The sequence below is a fragment of the Panicum virgatum genome, chromosome 5K, assembly GCF_016808335.1.
Source record: "Panicum virgatum strain AP13 chromosome 5K, P.virgatum_v5, whole genome shotgun sequence".
Taxonomy (NCBI): Eukaryota; Viridiplantae; Streptophyta; class Magnoliopsida; order Poales; family Poaceae; genus Panicum; species Panicum virgatum.
Window position 1 is genome coordinate 20,676,094 of NC_053140.1, and position 20,212 is coordinate 20,696,305.

The 20,212-nt window shown below is 42.2% G+C and overlaps 1 protein-coding gene across 1 annotated transcript; it reads right to left on the reverse strand.

Annotated features, from left to right (window-relative positions):
- Window positions 1-4,069: 4,069 nt before the first annotated feature.
- Window positions 4,070-9,869, reverse strand: LOC120706885 (respiratory burst oxidase homolog protein B-like). Its single transcript, XM_039991637.1, has 14 exons — window positions 9,712-9,869; window positions 9,525-9,586; window positions 8,112-8,688; window positions 7,867-8,026; window positions 7,598-7,646; window positions 7,385-7,498; window positions 6,875-7,309; window positions 6,290-6,676; window positions 6,117-6,209; window positions 5,729-5,844; window positions 5,530-5,632; window positions 5,214-5,293; window positions 4,613-5,124; window positions 4,070-4,518 (listed from the first exon to the last, which is right to left on the reverse strand). Exons 3-14 carry the CDS (start codon window positions 8,650-8,652, stop codon window positions 4,409-4,411), a joined length of 2,700 nt encoding a protein of 899 aa, XP_039847571.1. The 5' UTR covers window positions 8,653-8,688; window positions 9,525-9,586; window positions 9,712-9,869; the 3' UTR covers window positions 4,070-4,408.
- Between the last annotated feature and the right edge of the window lie 10,343 nt (window positions 9,870-20,212).

Sequence of the window (20,212 nt, forward strand, 5' to 3'; positions counted from 1 at the left end):
TTTCTGAAGTCATCTCAAAATGAATTTGGTACTACCTGTCCTAGATTGAATTTGTGGTCATCTACTACAGTATCATATCTAGTAAATGTTGATTGCTATGGCGGTTTCCCAACTCGTTTTGGTAGACTGCCTGTATGTATTTGGCTATGTTTCCTTCATTTTAATGATTTCATTTAACTTTTATTTGACCTTTATGCAATTTAAAATGTATGCAGGTCAAAGATATATGTTCAACACCATTTCATGATATGGAATCATTTTTTTGCAAATTCAATACATTACTTGATGATGTACCTTATCTTGGTGCACACAAATAGTACATCAAACTGCAAGATTTAGTAAGACATTTCACCTTCTTTTTCTTCTAGTTTATTTGGTGTCTTAATTTTCAAACTGTTAGTTATAATTGTTGCTTTTCTAATAGACCAAAAGGAGGCTTTGTGAAATATCAACCAAGATGAATATTGCAATATCTCAAGCTATTCAATCAGTCATATTTTCATATGCTTCTAAATATGACGGCATTCTTCAATGTGATTCTTCTTCACACAGCAACCCTGATGATGTAGTTGACTTTGCAAATCAATCTATATCAGACATAGATGATTTCATTGTTGAAAGTGGTACTATATCAGAATCTGATGAGGATGAAGATTGTAGAGCTTATCCAATCTGCAAATTTTATAATGAAGAATGTTGGACTGAACTTGTGTTCAAACCTCCATCCTTATGTGATGTCTCTAGTTTTGACATTGATCATACCTTTCCTAATATTGTTTCAAAGTTACAAAGTCTCTCTCTTCCAGAATGCTCATCTGATTTTAATTCTCCATATCCTTCTGGGCAAATTGAAAATCTGTACAATGTAATTGTTGGAGAACATACCACTACAATTATTTCAGATACTGCAATAGGTATATATTTAAACGTCTGCTTTATCAGATATTCAATTCGATGCTTATTATCTATATTCAATACTTATTGTCTATTCAATCCATTCTGACCTATTGCTATTAATTGTTTTTTATTTCCAAAATTATCTCTATATCAGTTGGCATCAATCCATTCTGAAAAACAATCATCTGTACCAGAGAAGCATGAGAGCATGTCTTTTTTTTATTCTGTGAAGACCACTTCTTCCACTTCAACTGATCACAAATGTTTGCATTCAAAGAGTTCAGAAGGTCTTTCACTGAATCAGCGTCTGCAGCATGTTATGCAAAGGAACTCAAATATTTATCCTTCTCGTTGTGGTCAAATTATAGATCCTTCTGCATCATTCGATCTTATCACAGCTGATTGCAAATCTCCTGAGCATGAAAAGATCTTGTCATGTCCTTCTGAAATTAAGGATCCCAATATCGCTGGCTATGATTCTTTAACTTCTACTCTAGCTCAGGAGTATGAAGAATGTGCAATTAAAGCTGAATACGATCATCAGTTAAGGCTTGTGCAGCATCTTTCATCTGGTTTTGTCCGATGCACTGAAATGATTAATCAAGAACCAAACTCTGCATCCCGTATGACTTCAAAATCACCTATTCCAACACCTCTCATTTTATCTACTCCTGCTGAGAAGTTCTTTTACGAAAGATTTACTTCTAAAATTCCCAATAACCTACCTAGGTATGCTACTGCTAAAGTTTGCTCAAAATTGTTCAATTTATTTTTTTTCTACAAGCTATCAATTAGTTTATTCAGTCATCTTATCATTTTCAGTCAACATATATTCCAAGTTGATGATGTGTGAATCGATAAAAGAACACTAGCTTTGTCAATGCGTTCTGGTTGCTGGTTCAATCCTTTTGCAATGTTTGCTTTTTGCAAAATGTTCAACTCTGAACAGCAAGAAAGATTAGAGTTCAGGGAACTATATGAAGGAGAAATTGGTTATTTCTATATGAACAAAAAAGCAACAGTAAGAAATCTGATTAATTATCAGTTCTATATTTATATTCTGTTCATATTTGCAAAATGTTCTTACAATTGTATTCATTAAGAAATGTTTGGAACAGTAAGATTAATTGGTCATTTCTATATGTGATTCTTTTTTTCAGGAACTCTTAATGAACAATTCTCTTATCTACAATGACTTTAAAGGATCTTTTACACAATTGTTTCTTGGTGTCAGACTTGAGTATGTTGACCATGTATGTATATCGCCTTAGTACTTCATAAGTTTTTGTACTATATTGCTATTGACTTATCCCTCTTGTTGTAGGTTTTTATTCCTTGCGTTCTCAACCATCAATGGTTTGCTGTCATTGCCAATTGCATTCAGAAGAGATTTGATGTACTAATTCCAGATTATATGACAGCTGAATACCAGCAGCTAGTTAATACTGTCATATATAATTACAAGTGTTTATTCATATTGGCATATCCTCGTTGCATTTGTTTCAATATTAGAGACTTTTAGCCTTCATATGTCCCAGTTCCAAAAAAAAAATTCAGGTATCTTCGTTCTAAAATTATAGTAATTATATGAAAATTTATTAAATTAAAGTAGTAACAACCATAATTATGTAATATCTTTCTTTTTTCCACAGATATGATTCAGGTATCTTCGTTCTTAGGTTCATGCAAACTTATGATGGGAATGCTGTGCAGAATATATCAAATGTACCATTCTTTTCATCTAGCCACTGTCCAATTCCCATTAATTTACTATTTTGTTATTTCTTAAATTTTTTCATGCTCTATGACAGGTTGACCTATTACCATTGCGTCACAAGTTGCTGTTTCAATTGCTTTCTTACAAGTACAACAAGTTCTCTGCAAAATTTTTAGAAATGTTACTGTAACTTGAGAAGGTAACCTGTTGCATCTCAAAATTTAGTATGTTCAACAATTTAGTTTTCTATATTCAACAATTTTATTTACATATTTCAACATTTCAGTATCTCACATTCAACATTTTCAGTACCAAACTACTTCTGCATTGTCAATCCACTTCAATCTTATCATTCCATATCATTTACTAGTCAACAAGTTTCAGTAGTCAAACAACTTCTTCAGTCTCTCATATTCATTCAAAAATTCTTAACAGGGCAGGGCAGAGCAATTAATCTTCAATAACAAGCTTCACTAGTGCCTAATGAAGTCTTCATTTTCAAGTTCAATTTTGTAGTATCTGTTGAATGTATTTGCCAGCCACCAAACCCTGTAAACAAAAACACACTCCAATCAAGACCTCATTCTACTTAAATGGGCATTATAGATGGTTCGCTTAACCATCTTCTGGAAGCCAGATAGGGACCCCCAATCAAGACAACTTGTGGGCAGCTGCCCGTCGGCGCATTTAGCCCGTTTGTTGCAGGCGCTTCACCCACCACCCGCTTCCTTCTCTCTCCTATTTTCGTTCTCTTTCCCATTGAATTTCGCTGGCTCCTCATCCTTTATTATACTTGCTTTAGCGATCTTCAGGGAGAGGGAGACCTCGATGTAGCAGCAATCGGCATCGCAGGCATCGCAGTGGAGAGGAACACGAGGCGGCGGCGGCGACAGCGAATACGAGGAAGATACACCCGCAAAAAAAAATGAGGAAGATACAGCAGGCTCGGCCTGTACAGACCGCAGACACACTCTAGTCGGCCCAAGAATACTTTTGTTCGGCCCAGGTTGCTACCCCTGAGTAAGGAGTGACGACGTTGCTTGACCAGTTGACCTGATTATCTGCTACTACGGCATCAGGAGCAGCTTGCTTCAGTTTGTTTTTCAAAAGGGACAGCTTCAGTTGGTACTGCGTCGCCGACAGTTTGCGAGCAACCCTCTCGTTGAGCCACGAAAATAGACCTCCACAACAAACCCAAAGCACCAGGTGTCCAGGTACACCGATGAAAGGCCCTTCCCGACCTTCCAGCTTCTGTTTTCCACAACAAACCCAAAGCACCAGGTGTCCAGGTACACCGATGAACTGGCAGATATGCTCCTCTTAATAATGTCAGTACAAGGATCAACCTTTTCAGATTTATTATTTATATAGTACAGAAAAACCATATATCACAAGATATGATTTTTACATAGCATAAGAAATGCACGAAGGGCCATCAAGGCAAATGCATCGAAATACAGAAGCAACAAATGCAAGACAGAATGTAATATCAGGTCATCGTGTATCTTAAGTTTAATGTTACATGCTCGCAACTTTTAAATATAAAGGTAGTTTATCTATTTAGGCTACAACATTAATATTCACTCCATGGCTTCTTCCAGTGGCAGTAAACATGGATGAACACAGCATTCCTGCCAAAAAATAAAGAAGGGTACATCCTCCACTTTTGACATCTACAGGGCAACTCCTGTCATTTTATTTCTCTACCTGTATATACATTACAACCCTTATAATTCACATCCTGAAGAGCAAAGAACTAGGAGACCATACCCACATGCTTCTGGGATTACACCATTAGAAGTTCTCCTTGTGAAACTCAAACTTTGTATTTGTCTTGTGGGTGAAATCAGCTGACAGCTGCCGTAGCTGCGGCACCAGCACAGGCTCCCCACAGTAGAAAACTCCTGAACGTAAAGTTTTAATGTTAGTAGGAGTCTAGGAGATGAAGTCAATTGACATTTCGTACAACTGCTTTGACAAGATGGAAAGATGACATACCGACGCGTTGGTTCTCATGGTTCACTGCAACATGTTTGAAGACACTTCGCCAGTTAGGCCGTGCAAAATGTGTTTTGACGCTAGTTCCAGACAAGATATCCACTCCCTTCTTTGCATGTTGGAGCTCTTGCAGCATGACAATGAGTGCAGAACGTGCATCCCCTTCCTCGTAGACACTCGAGCAATGGTTGTGGAGCTCAATCACTCCATCCTTGTCCTTCTCAGCCACCTCGTTCGTGACCCCTTGGAACCATTCAAAGGATCCCTCTTCTCTCGTCACCCAGTAAAAGTAGGCCCTCTTTGTCATGAACGGTCTCTTCTTTGTCTTTCCACTGCCCTCAGGCTCTGTGCCTGCAACATATCCCCCCTGCTGAATGTGGTTAAGCACATCCTTCACAATGCTAATCAGCGGAGTGGCTCCAATGCCTAGTCCAATGAGCAGTAGTACATCATATTCCCGGTAATCTTGCGCCGGAGCACGATATGGTCCATCAATAAGAAGTTTTGGGAATCTAGAGCATGTCAAAATTACGATAAGATAAATGTAAGAAACATATATTGTACTGTACAACATTTTGGAAACAATTCAAAGAAATTCTACCTGGCGTTGCTTTCAGAAATCCCCTTGGAAAGGTCAGCTCGAAGGAGTCCACTTTCTCCGTCAGTTGGAGGTCGGCATGCCTGGTTGAAATTTACGGTAATTATCAGTTCCATTATATAAAATAATTGCATTGGTATAACAAGAACAGACTTCACAAGTCACAGTTTTTCCCATATTTAGGAGTTTGCCTTGTTCCAGTATCTCATTGAGGGAGTAGATTTTTTTTTCACAAATATCTAGGAGATTAAGTCTTTTTTTTTCGAAAATAGGAGATTAAGTCTTGTTGCACCAGTAAAAAATTAAGGAGCCAATTTACCTCAGAGAAGACAGTCCAAAGGCGTGAAGTCCAATCGCCCCTTGTGCGAATGTGAACACTAAGATAATCGTCTCCTGGTGCTGAAGTGATAGAAAATGGGTGCCTGCAAGAGAAACAGATTATGCACTTTAGTCTTCTCTGTTCTGCTGATCGTATAGTCAAGGAACCTTTTCATCAAGAATGGGTGTAATGTGTCTACCATTCATACGGGGACACGGCACGGCAGTTTATAAAGATATACTGTCCACTCCGATATCTGAAACCAGGTGGTTTGGACATATAGAGAGCCAAGACATTCCCCGGATATACAGCAACCTATTGAGAGGGAGCAAAGTTAAAAGATACAAAGGAAAAAAAACACTAGTAAATGAGTTCTCGTAATAAAGAAAATGAAAATACTATGGAGGAAGTAGTTTTTTGTAGCATGAACAAAATATGCACTCAAATTCTGTTTGAGGAGTGAAAACCGATGGTAGGGGTGTACAACCACACCTCACACCAAATGAAGAATTAACGATGCTTAGTTGTGGTCACATTCAAGTTGAAAAAGATAAACAAGACAAAACTAGGGTCATAATTTAAGGTACCTTCTGAATCCTAACTGCATCATGGCTCCTAAATAGCCGAAGAATGCGCTCACTTACATACAAGAGCACAGGAACAGCAAGGTACATCCAAGTCTGTCAATGATAGAAATGCTCTGTAAGTATTAACTTTCAGAAAATAGATGTTATATTACCAACAGGATACAGATGTTTACCGTTTTCTTGTACCATTTCCTGCTTAGATATAAGCAGATTCCATGGACGATGAGCAGTGCATATACAATAACGAACAAGTGGTGGGTAAACCAGAAGGCATTGAAGCCAGTCATTTTCTTGAGGGGATTAGAATCCTTGAGCCTGTCACGTCTAAACCATGGTTGGGCTAATACAAAAGCTATAGTCATAAGTACAACCATGACCACACCTGTCCACCCTTCAGTTCCCTTTACAAACCACCAGTAATTTGGTGGTCTTTTGTCCCCAAAGAAAGGCTTCATAGGTTCATAAGCAGCATCACTTGCATGGAGCAGCCGAGGAAAATCACATGTCAGGTGAGCACCTGCATGCAAAGCAACACCTACTGCAACACCTGCTGCTATTACCTGCACAAATTTTGTATCATGTAATTTCCATCTTACTCATAGCATGTTCAATGCAGAATTATCTATCGGATTGGAAGGTTAACAGTTCATTTTGGTTTGTCCTTTAGGATAAATAAGGGTTATGTTGGAAGGTAATGGATAGCTCCACTGGAAAGATTCATCGTTGTGGTCAAAACTAGCTGAGTTCACATGTTTTACCTTATGAAAGTTTATGTTATCATTGAAGGGCACAACGGCTCCGATCTTTGTCTTGGACCGAATCCAAGTTATTGTATTTCGGCAAACAGGAAAAAGAACCAGGGCCATATTGAATTTGAGAGTCTCTGCAGCACCTTTTGCAGTTGTCACACAATAACCCATAATGTCGAATACAGCTCGATTACGGTATTGGATAAACTTCCAAATGAAGAGGGCAATGCAGATTGAGAGCCAGAGAGTCATAACCCAAATACGCTTCCAGTTCTCCTCAAGGAAGTACAAGAACTCTTGCCAGTAGTGGTAAAATTGATTTGTGTCCTTGTTTGTAGCAAGCCTCATGCTAAGAGCTTTGCTAAGCTTTGAGCTATGTGTTGTACTTGATCTTGCAGCAGCTTGAGATGGTGACTGCAGCAAAAGTGCCTCCAGATCCTCAAGCTGTTAATTGTTTAACGTAAGTTAGTACATGAAATGTGCCAGAATTGTTGTGTTTATGAGTAATATTGGACAGACCTCTATGTATCCGAGGTTAGTAGGGTCAAGTTCTTCCATGATGAGTGCTGTGTACTCATCAGCTCGTTCCTTCAGCTTGGAAAGTTTGTTTGCTGATGCACTAAGGGTAATAATCTGAAAAGGGCAAAAGGCATATTAGCGCTTTCTTAAAATCTAAAAATGTACAAACAAATCACATACAACCAAATCACATAACTCTTGGGACTAACTGACCTCCTTAACCTCCTCTGCTGTGATCCTTCCATCAGCATTCTTATCAACCCTAGGCAGAGGAAACAACACACACTAATTGTGAAACTGTTGAACAAACAATTGCTACAAGTTACGTACAATAGCTTTGTTTGATTTTATTTTTCTGAGATTACGTGCTAGAAGAGCAATTGTTTTCATGTAGAATTGGATTTGGAAAACTACCATATTCAGTATTATATGTATAAAGGAAACCATGCCAAGACTGAACGATTTTCATTAAAATTACTAACATGTCAAAGAATGTCCGGAGACGGTTGTCAAACCCCTGATCGCTGAGTTGCTCCCAGAAATCTTTCAGCTCATTCTTAGTCAGCACCTGCTTCACTATCCCTCTCTTCCTTGCCAATGAGTCGAACACTTGCCCTGCAAACTCATCAGATCCTTCCATCCCTGCACAATCCGAAGCAATGCTTATATTGGTATTCTACAAATAACTGTAAGTAGAATACAAATTAACTACAGCTGCTGAAATTACCAATGCATTTCCCAAATCTTGAACGTAGCAGGACGCCATCGACCTGTAACTGATTGAAGCGCTTCTCCACTGCAGCCCAACCATCTTGGCCAACTTTCGCAGTTACAAACTGCAGGCCCTTCATTGCCACAGCAGCACCACTCTTGCTTCTGTCCAATCTCTTCCTCGTGTTCTTTCCCAACTGTGTCTGTTGTGCCTTATTGCTTGAGTTCTTCAGCTTTAGCCCGTTTGTTACCTGCCTTAGCTTTGATGCGAGTTTGCCGCTCCTTGATGAGGAAGGTGACACTAGTGACAGGCCGTCAAACCCACCACCATGCCCTGAGCCACCATCATCAACTGCTCTGACATCTTCTATTGCCACCGAATCACACTGTACATCAAGAGTGATCTCCAAAACCTCATCATCATCTTTGAACCTGGTTGTCTTCACACCCCTCCGGCTTGATTCTTCCAAGTTGCCACTGTGTGGGATTAATGTTGCGGTGTCATCTTGTGATCTCCGTGAACTGCCTAGGTCCGTGGCAGCTTCAGTGTCTGCCATCTTCTCTATCTCTCAGGCCAGAATTCTGCTTATGCTCTGGTCAATGGATAAGTTAGTAGCAAGCAGGAAAATGGGGGAAGAACTTCACTGATTGCAAACAGTGCTTGTTCTTGCAACACTTAAATACTATTTATGGAAGCTACAGAATGTCCTTTTCTTGTTCTATCCATAATCAGTCAATTAGACACCCTGCTAGAGTAAAATATCAAAGAAAAGTTCATTTTTGATGAAACAAATTGTTCAATAAGATTGAAACCATTTGCGGTCTAGGACTCTGGGTATAGAAAAAATTCTAAAAACACTGGCAAGCAGAGAGGGAAGTCAAAGGGAAGTAAGAGTGTAAGACTGGTCGTCTATGGTTCAATCAGATCCAGAGCTCGCATCAGAAAATAGAAATTTGCATATAGAAAAAAAAAGGATGAAGATGTTACTTCACTACCAAGATGGGGATAGCAACCCCAACGATTTGCCACCTCGACAACACCAGCAAGGTAAGGAACAAAAGGTACAAATTCAAAACTTTTTCAGAAAGAATCAGGGAACACTCCCAGACCGAAAGAAACTGCCCCCGGGTTTGAAATAGGTCCACACCACCCACATCAAAATGTCTCCTTCCGCTCAGATCTATTGGCCGCAGCTCTCAATTAATTCGAAAACGCAAAGCGCCAACCTTCCGCTCAACCGCATATTCATTTGTTGCTCCAAGAAACGGCTAATTTTAAATGGAAAAGAAATAGAGAAACGCTTAGGAGGGAGTAGCAGCTAAGAAGAGCAGGGGAAAAAACTGAAACCAAGTGGAGAAGAAAATCAAGAACAGAAGAAGATAAAAAATGAGACATTTGGGAAACTGAGATCATGGAGAAGAACTCTACCTTAAACCCTTCCAGAAATTTCAGCCGGGGAATGGAACTCCGAGCATTTCTCGAATACCCCACTGAAGAACAGAGAAAATCCCAAACACTTCAGTCTTCAGCACGCAATGGGCTTGCAGGTAGAACCCAAAAAAGAAAAAACGAGAGTAATTTCAGGGACTAAATGGGCAAGAGGGCAAGGTATTACCACACGCACGCGGCGTACGGCGAGTCACAGGTACACAGGCCACCGGGCTTCAGCAAATGTAGGTGGGTTCGCAGTCGCAGCAGCCGGCGGGGAGGCTTTCAGGGAGGCAGATGCAAGTGCAGTTTGAAGGTGGTCGGGTACTAGAAAGCAGAACCACCCTCCCCTCCCTTCCCCTCAATGTGATGAACCCTTTGGCACACGTGGAGCCGGTGCGATTTGCACCGTTTGGCAGGCTCCTGCCGGAGCTGCTCGTGGAGCCCTGCCAAACCCTTGAGAAAACAACAAAGGAGGAGCGAGCGTGGTGCGTGCGGGGGGACTGTAGGAGCAAGCAGGGCGTGGCGTCGCTGTTTCTGTCAGTTTGTGGCGAGCTGTATTTGTACAGTATTTGTAAGGCTGGACAGCGTGACACCCTAGAAGTGTTACCTGCAAAACGCATGTGCTTTTGGTGGCATTGCGAGCACGGTTCTCCTTTTTGTTTTGGCACCGAATCCCGCCATCCGGCGGAAACGGAATTTCGGGCGAAATTTCACGAAATTTCGGTAATTTCGACCGAAAAGTGATTTTGAATTCGAAAAAACGAAATTTCGTTGCATTCCGACCGAAATTTCGGTTTTGTTGACCGAAATTTCGGTGATTTTGACCGAAATTTCGGTTTTGTCACCGTAAAATGATACAAATTAACAGAAAATGATGTGTATATATGGAAAAATTGAAAATTTTGGCAAAATTTCCCCTGATTATGTGTATATTGACAGTTTATAATGCATAACATATATATAACTCCACAAAACAATGACAAATACACCATTTAACACATAACTCATGTCCAAAGTCCACACATACAACGTTATACATCCAAAGTCCATTAGAATTATTACACATAACTCATGTCCAAAGTCCACACATAGAACGCAATACATCCAAAGTCCATTAGAATTATTACAATCCAAAGATACAACAGAGGCAAAGGCATAGTCCAGAATAATCCATGTAACATATTCTCTGCATTTAAATATTTATGTGAAATAAATTGAATAAGTAGAGGAAGCAAAACGTATAGATAAGTTCTGTTGATAGGATAAGTACCTGCATTCTTCAGTCCTCAAATCTCTCTCCCGGTGATCCCTCATACGGCTCGTCTGTTGGTGGCAAATACACGTACGTAGGTGGGTGATATTGCAACTGTGGAGCTCCATATGGTAGGTAGCCGTGATAATCCAAATAAGGCAATGCTGCAACTGCCTGCGGAAGTGGCGGGTTCACCACCCCTGGTGGTGGCCACAGAAAGCCCCCTGCAGGGGGAGAAGTACTGTAAGGGTTGTAGTACTGACCACTGGAGGCAGAGTTGGAGCTATCTTCATCATATGCAAGTGGAGCCTGTCGACCATGTCGACGTGTCGATGTTGTTTGTCGTTGTGAAGTAGGTGCTCTATGATCTGTATCTTGTGTTGCATGGGTGAAGTCCTCCTCCCCAGTGAACCTTATAGTAGGAGATATACGATAACCACCACTTTCGTTGCCATCATTGCCATCACCTTCACTGCTACTGGAATCATCATCATCATCATCATCATCATCATCATCATCATCATCATCAATGACCTCACCACCACTAGGCTCAGGTGTGGTATCGTCACTACCTAACTCCTCCTCAGTGCGTGATTTCTTCCCTTTTCTCATTTCGGGACCAATCTTAGTCTTCCTTTTTCCCAGATGTGTGTCCCCAATTGTTTCTTCGGCCCATGTCTCCACATCTTCATCGTGACCATGAGAAGAGCCTATGTCAGTGAACATCTGGCTCGGCAATGGAGTGTCAGTGAAGTCTGAGTCTTCATCAAATGCTGGGTCTCCATTGGACCTTAATTGCTTCATCCAATCTTGAATTACTGATGACTGCCGGTACAAAGAAAGATCCATGAAACTGCTAGCTGGATCATAGTCATATGGATCGACCCCTCTAGTAGCACGTTGCAGACGCAAGCGGAGGTTGTAGTTCACAAAGACCAATTTGTCCAATTTCTGGTGGCTCAACCTATTGCGCAGTTTGGTGTGGATGTAAGCAAAGGTGCTCCAGTTCCTTTCACATCCACTAGAGGCTGCACACTGCGACAACAAGCGTCGGGCGACCCTTTGCAACACTGGTGTATCTCCCCAAATGTAGCCCACCAAGCAGCTAGTGAAGTTTTCCGGTCAATGGCCATTCGCCTAGCAATGTCACTAGAGAACTCACCTTACTTCGTCCTAAATATTTCAAATTCCTGCAATGCAATTGCTGCTAAATTAGTATTCAACATTTTCTCCAGACCATTGCGCATTACTGCCTTGACTGTCTGTGATGTGCCCAAACTATACTGCACGTAAGGGTTAAGAGCACAAGCAGTGGCCATATATGTGCCTGACATCACTGTGGTCATCCTTGCATCTATCACAGCCATGATCTTTTCAAACCGGGGGTAGTCACTGTTGAACTTGCTGGCATATGTTTGCCTCATGTTTTGATACTCCATTGTCACCTCACTCAAATTAGGTGTCTTGTCTGTGTCAGCAAATCTCAGAAACATGTACAGAGGTTCAACATAATTGATCACATACTCCATATTCGCCCACCATTCAAGACTTGTGATGCATTCGTAAATGTACCTTCCAGTTTCACTTTTGAAGTGGCGGGACCGTCGGAACTCAGGTGACACTAACCATGTCATGAACTAGTCCTTCTTCTTATACATGCTTTCAAGGAACATGTAGTTGGTCCCAAATCTTGTTACATTCCACTTGACCAACTCTCCACCGATGGCTTCCCTCATCATGCTGTGTAAACTGTTGGAGTTGTAGAGCCAGCTGCAAATTCGTTGCGCGCTTCGAATACAAGCATCATGCTCCGGCCACTTCCCTACGTCCTTCAGCATAAGGTTGATGGTATGGGCAAGGCAAGGCTGCCATGCAATGGTAGGGAACTCGTGACAGAGAATTTTGCAGGCTTTTTTGTAGTTCGAACCATTATCCGTGACAAGGTGAACCACATTGTGAGGCTCCACTTTCATGACCACTGCTCGTATCCCCTGCACAACATTGCCAATGTGATATGCGTATGGTCCTATATTTTATGCCAAGGTGAGAACAATGCATCGATACATGGACTTACTTTCAACAAGTATTGATGGTCCTGTATTTTGTCGGACGCATTGATGGACTTCAAGAAATACATGGTGCCACCGCTATACACCAAGAAATTAATGACCGAGTTACGCATAGGCCCCGTCCACGAATCACACATGATCGTGACTCCACATTCATCCCACTCGTTCTTCCACTTCTCTATCTCTTTCTCTATCTCCTTCACATTCTCATCCAAATATTTTCCATCTATCTCCCTCCCTGATGGTATTTTGATTCCAACACCTGCGGTCATAGAAGAGAAAGCATTAAGATCACAATAAAGGATATGTAATGTAGCTCAAAATATACATTGTTACCTTGTTTCTGGGTCTCCACGATCGCAGCTTTAAAGTATGGGTCATCGACTTTCCGGGCGGGAATACCGACAGCATGGCACGCCTTCGCCCATGCCGTCCCTAGAAGCTCTCTTGATGTCCTCCCCTTGACAGTCCATGGGCCGATATCAATCCTTTGCTGTCGTGGAGCACTACTCAAACCTAGGTGGTAGTCCCTAACCCTCTCGGGGACTTGTGACTGACTCCTTCTGAACATCGAAGGCTGTGGTCCACCACTGCCTCCAACACCACCGCTTCTAGATCCAGAAGCAGCTCCAGATCCGCCACCCCTCTCGTATCGTGGCCCAGCTTGCTGCATAAAGTCATACTCTTGGCGGGACTGGTGTAAGGCAGCATGTAGCTCTGCATCCTCGTCGTGCCCCTGGCCACCCTCCTCCTCTAGGTCAGTGTGCCGCCCCCTTGCTGCTTGGTCCCTCAGCACTCTTTCTCGGGCCCTTGCTTTTGCTCTAACCTTGTTCCTGTCCAACTGCTCACTAAAGAATTCCTTAACTTCGGTCGGAACCGAAGGGCAGTCCTTCACATCTTTCCCCCTATGTGCCAAATGCTCTTTGAACCGTGTTGCTCCTCCCCCACCCTTCTCCTCCCTGCAATACTTGCATTTGAAACCACCCCTGACCTTTTAGCCATGCTCCCACACTACGTCTAGTATTGTCCTACAATTACAGAAAAATAGCACAGTGTAAGTTCATGAATATCACATAGTATCTACAATTCGTGCTCTTTTTCATCATACAAACTAGCACGGTGTAAGTTCATGAATCGGCTATTAAATTCATCACTAATATTCAATACAACTCATATCCAAAATGTTGGAATTATTTTTTCTATACATTTCATGCCAAATCAACTAACAAATCCTAACATTTCCTCTAACCCTAGCTTCCCCATTTCCTCTAACTAGCATGAAGTTCATCACATATCACCAGTAACTAACTTAGATCAACATCAACAAGCATCACTATCGCAAAATAACCTATCATACCTTTCTTTCCCGGAGCCAGCGCCGAAATCCGGACAGAAGTAGCGGTTTTTCGCCGGTAAGACAGCGAAATCCGGTCGGGATGCAGCGGTATGCCGCCGCGCCTTCCCAGCAGCGGGATCCTCTACATTCCGGCCGAAATCCGGTGTTTTTCCGCCGAAATTTCGGTGCTACGCGGCGAAATCGACTGCTGGCGGCGGCGGAAGGGCGGAGGGATGAAGGGGAACAGAGAGGAGAGCGAGGAAGGCACTGGAAGAGTGACGAGCTGCGTCGGGGCGGACCCAAGTGAGTTGGGTAGGTTAAAACGCTTAACGGGTTTATTATTGGTTAACGGGTCCGAAACCATTTAGTGATTTTAACCAACCAAATCAACTTATTTTTCAATTATTTTAAGTACTAATTGCTCAGAAAAACACCTAGTTTTTTATCATATTTTTTACATATTTTTTTACAAATTTTTTTGAATTTTTGAATTTTGAAACGAAATTTATCGAAATTTACCGAAATTCCATTTTCCGGTAACTAGCAAAAACGAAAAAAATACCGAAATTTCGCCGAAATTGTAAACCTTGATTGCGAGTGCTGCGGCTGTTGCTATCGACTCTCTCTCTCCCTCTGGCGTACGTGCCACGTGGGACGTTGAGTGTGGCACTGGGGCACTCCTAGCCTGATGGCGCCCTCTCGTAGAAGCCTCTTTCTTGGCTGCTTGGTGAACAGGTGGCACGCACATGGATCGGACAACACATATGGGGCATGAGCACATCCGCCATGCGCATGCAGATGCAGCGCTGTCTCTCGCTCCGTGCAAATCCGATCCTTTCGAGAGTTTGAGAAGCAAGGGTTTTGATGAGTGTTTTGTTTGTTTCTTTTAGCGGGCGTACGTTGGCGAGGAAATTAAACACGCGCGGCCGGATTATATTAGGCAGGTTTGATCGATGGAGCAATAATCTATGCGCGAAACGAGTATGCATGTGGCGTGATAAATCCCTTTCTGTAATGCAGTGTTCCGCTGGGAAACAACAAGTTAAGATTAGGATGCGGTTGCGATGACTAGCTGCACTCTGATGGTGTTAAGATTAATCTTGCAGAAATAAATGGACAGCCGTCTCAGCACCATTATATTATATCATATTATTCTTCGGACGCATGCAATGGATGGATGCAGTATATCCGCGAAGGGGTCCTGGAATATCCGTGAAGGGGTCCTGCAGGCCGACCGGTTAAGGTGAAAACACAAGCGCACGCATGCAGACTTACAGAGACTGAGGATGCAAGCAACAGAGAGATGATTATCCACAAGACCACAAGTGATGATGAGCCTACATGCACATTCTTATCAGTTGGAAGCGCAATCATCAGGTAATCAGAACATGCAAAAGGGGATAGATAGCCCTAGCTTGCTAGGATTTCATGTGTGTAAGCAAATTAAATAAAGCATGATGAAGTTGAAATAAAGTAGCTAGCTAGCTAGTGTGCAGCATGTGCACACTATATACAGCACTAACCCTGTTGAATGCTTGCCTCAGCAGCATCCCTATATACAGCATGTCCATGTACTTTCTACCCAAAACTATTCTTAAAAAGATAGATGTAATCAGGAAAAGATTCTTCTGGTAGGGTGGCAATGTCAAAAGAAAATATCACTTGGTTAAATGGCTAAGAATTTGTCAGCTAAAGAAAAAAGGTGGTCTAGGTGTGAAGGATCTGTGGAAAATGAATATAAGCCTCATGTGCAAGTGGTGGTGGAAGTTAGAAAGAAGTGAAGGCTTATGGCAAGAAATAGTGAGGAAGAAATATGTGAAGACTGGTTGTCTCCATTCACTAAAAAAGAAGCCTACTAATTCCCCTGTGTGGAACCAACTCTTGTGTATTAAGGATATTTATATTGCTGGGAGGAAAATGCTGGTGGGACAGGGAGATTCTACTAGCTTTTGGAAAAACATCTGGATTTGTGACACCTCTCTGAAAAACAAATTCCCCCAACTTTTTGAAATTTGCAATGAGACTGAGGTTTCTGTGGCCTGAATGGCAAAACATCACTGGAGGATGTGAAAGGATCTTGATCACACAATGTCGTAGCCTAGAGGGGGGTGAATAGGCTTTTCTTCAACATTTGGCGCTTAATCCCTGCTGGGACTGCCTGGACCGGTCAGACCGGTCTATGCAGGCAGACACCCCAGTCAACAGGAACAAGTCCCCTCTTGAGCTTGAATCTATAAGAAACTTGGGATATGTGTCTTGCAGAGTATTTCTAACAATATAAACAAGTCCCTACACACAAGTAGAGCACACCCAAGAAGATCGAGCGGAAGCACAATTCAAACTCAAAACTATAAATGCAAGGTAAATAAATTAAACCGAAATAGAGATGATGCGATGAAGACACGGTGATTTGTTTGACCGAAGTTCGGATTCACCCCGTGCACCCACGTGTGAATCCTACTCTCCGTTGAGGAAGCTTGTAGTGACCCCAAGGTCAAGCTATCTCCTCTTCTCCACTATATGATCATGTGCCCTCTTGGCACACGATCGAAGCCGCTACAAATTTGCCGCTGCTCACCACAACCTTGGGAGCTAGCCGGCGACGCCTAGCCGTCTAGGAGCCGATGCTCCAAGAGTAACAAATGCTTCAATCGAGTTGGCCGACGCAACCTCAAGTGCTCAAAGCTTTGGATGTTTCTCTCTTGCTCAAATGGCTCTCAAGGAATGGATTCACTCAACCCAACTTAAAGATTCACCTTGAATCAAGCAACTCTCACAAAGAGAGGTTGGGGAGGATTCTCCAAGTGCTCACAAGGCTCTCAAGATGTTCTGAAATATTCTAGCATCAGCACCCACGAATGGGTGAAGTCATGGGGTATAAATACCCCTTCTCACAAAACTAGTCGTTGCCCTGTCAGAGTTAGACCGGTCAGACCGGTATGTTTTGAAAACTAGCCGTTGGAGGCTCACCCTGCTCAGACCGGTCAGACCGGTCCCTTGGACCGGTCAGACTGGTCCCTTGGACCGGTCAGACTGGTCCCTCTCTGTTTTCTGCAGTTAGCTCTCACTCCTTAGGCTAAACTCTCTAGGGACTGGTTTGAGCACTTTTGGTATTGTCTAAACCTACTGATGTTGCATCCCTCTTAATAGTACGGTATACCTATACTCAAGTGCACAAATGAAATATACAATTTCCATGATTACTTGAGCTTCTTCATAATATGATCATGCCGACTTTTCTTCGATCAATACCGTGAGGGCATCAACATCTTCTTTCTTTTGAGCATACCCACTTTGAGCTAGTGACTTTGAATCTTTGAATTGCATAGGAATGAAATCCACCTTGATTCACAAGTCACCTACTTTTCTTGAATAATGACACTCTTCAACATAGAGCTCTCCATGACTCTAGAATCTCCGGCCTTTGACCCGTATCGGTTTCTTTGCTCCCCCAAGCCGTCGCTTGCGTAGCCTCTTGAAACACGCCTCTCGGTCCTCTACCTTTATCATAACCGTCCATCTTGAACTCATATTGATTTGTGTCATGCATGAAATCTTCATTGTCAATTCGAATTCTCAATTCAATCTTATATGCAAGCTTTCCAATTTGAGACATCATATATGCATCAACTCATGTCTCATTCTCTTTTGTCTTGCTTGCTTCTTTATTTAATAACCATTTATCACATGTGACAAGATCTTCCATATTTGAGATTATGCATAAGCATATCACATCTCATTCCCAAAACCTTTACTTGTCACTATAAATCCCATCATAGATCGAAACAAGCCTTCGCAAATATTAGAGCCTTTATATCAATCATGAATACTTTGCTCTATTTTCCTTTTCTTGTTTTGCTTGTCACATACACATTATACCAATGGGATAAACACGCTTGCTTGCAACACATGAACCATCTCTTTTAATACACATTTCATAATTAAATACCTGCTCATAATCTCATGCAAATAAGTTAGTCCTTTAATCGTGTTGTCAATCAATGCTCCAAAACCCACTAGGGCCTAGATGCTCTTTCAGGATGTCTTTCAGGATATGGTTAAATGAGGATCTACAAATCCAACTCAGAAAGATAAGGGACATGCTGGCTTCTTTTGCAGTAACTGGTGAGAGAGATAGTCCCAGATGGCGATGGGAAAGTACTGGCCTCTTCTCTGTTAGATCTAACTATGAGCACTTGTGTTCCAATGAATATGGAACCCACTATAATTTGATCTGGAAGGCAAAGCTTCCCTTAAAGATCAAAATCTGGTTATGGCTGATTGAACACAATGCCATTCTCACTAAAGATAATTTGGCTAAGAGAAACTAGACAGGGAACATGCGGTGCACTTTCTGTAACAACCCTGAATCTATTGACCACCTCTTCTTTGAGTGTGTTACTGTCAAGTACATCTGGAGTCTGGTAGCCTTTGTCCTGGGTCCAAGTCATAGACCCACCTCTTTTGGGCAGTTCTGGCAGCGGATCTCAGTCTTAATACCTCATAGGAGACAGTTTCATATGGTTTGGCCTGGCTGCCATATGTTGGGCGATTTGGATTTCTAGGAATAAAAGTTGCTTTGAAAAAAAGCTAATCAACTCTCCAACGGAGATCTTGTGCTCAGCCAGCTCCTTTCTGAAATATTGGGCAGGTCTGCAGGTGGGCCAAAACAAGGAGGAACTCGAGCTCAGTGCGGCTGCTCTTCTCAAGACGGCGCTACACTTCCACGCACAAGCCCACGGTGATGGCGCGAGATTGGTTCTGCTACGCTGAGGAAGCTTTGGCCTACTTCGTTCGCTTGTCTGTGGTTCGGAGAGTCCCTACTCTCGTGCCGAAGCTTTTGTAGTCTACTTTTAGTAGCCTGGTGATGTTTATTTGCCTCTGTAAGAAGTTTTTTAGCCCGCTGAACATGTTAAGTTCGCTCCAGTAGTTTACAAGACTTCGTTCTGTTTTCAAACTCTGTTGGTCAAGAACTCGTTGTAATTTCGTTGCTCCTGGGTAAAGAAATTCGGGCTCCGCCCCTCATGGAAAAAGCTAGCTAGTGTGCATACATGTGCAGGTGATGTTTTTTTCCAAAAAGGGCCACACCCAAATTTCATTACTTTTGGTAAAGAAATTACAAAGTCTTCAGGAACAACCTTAGAAGGTCTTAACGCTCAGTTTAAGCGAAGAACAAGCCGGCTCACATCCGGCTGCTGACACCAAACTCGCTTACAGGTTCAGAAAAGCAAACAGCAAAGAAGAGAAACACCCCATTTCAGCATAACTAAGGGGGGGAGCATACTTCTATCTTCACATCGGGGGCATCACTGGAGAAGAACTAACCCTGTGTCATCGCCTTGGGCTTGTGCGTGGAAGTGTAATGTCGTCTTGAGGAGCGCCATTGCACCACTCTCCAGATCTTCCTTGTCTTGTCCCGCCTGGAGACCTGCCCAGTATTTTAAGAAAGAACTCGCTAAGCAGATAATTTCCGTCGGAGATCTAATTAGCTTTTTTTCAAAACAACACTTATTCCGGGACTTCCAGATTGCCCAGCAGATAGACGCCAGCCCGATCATGTGTGAGCCCTTCTTATTTGGTAAGAGAGTGTCTACCCAATGCCAATACTGCCCAAAAGATGTGGGTCTATGGTTAGCTCCTAGCACGCAGGCTCCAGATATAATTGATAGTGATACACTCGAAGAAGAGGTGATCAATGGATTCAGTACAATTGCAGAAACAACACTGCATGTCTCCAGTCCAATTCCTCTTGGCTAGGTTGTCTTTAGTGAGGATGGCATTGTGTTCAATTAGCCATAACCACACCTTGATCTTTAAGGGAATTTTAGCTTTCCAGATCAAGTTGTAATTGCACCAGTTTCGTTCGAGCAGAGATGATCATAGACTGATTTAACAGAAAAGATTCCATTATTACCTCGTTTCCAACGGGGTTTATCATTCTCACTGTTAACTGCAAATGAATTCAGAAGATTATTCATCTTGAACTCATATTGATTTGTGTCATGCATGAAATCTTCATTGTCAATTC

Coding starts and splice junctions, on each gene's coding strand:
- LOC120706885 (XM_039991637.1), bottom strand. CDS start 8,652: ATGGCAGACACTGAAGCTGCCACGGACCTAGGCAGTTCACGGAGATCA. Junction 7,499..7,597: donor CAGCAGAGGAGGTTAAGGAG/GTCAGTTAGTCC, acceptor TGCCCTTTTCAG/ATTATTACCCTTAGTGCATC. Junction 7,310..7,384: donor CTAACCTCGGATACATAGAG/GTCTGTCCAATA, acceptor AACAATTAACAG/CTTGAGGATCTGGAGGCACT.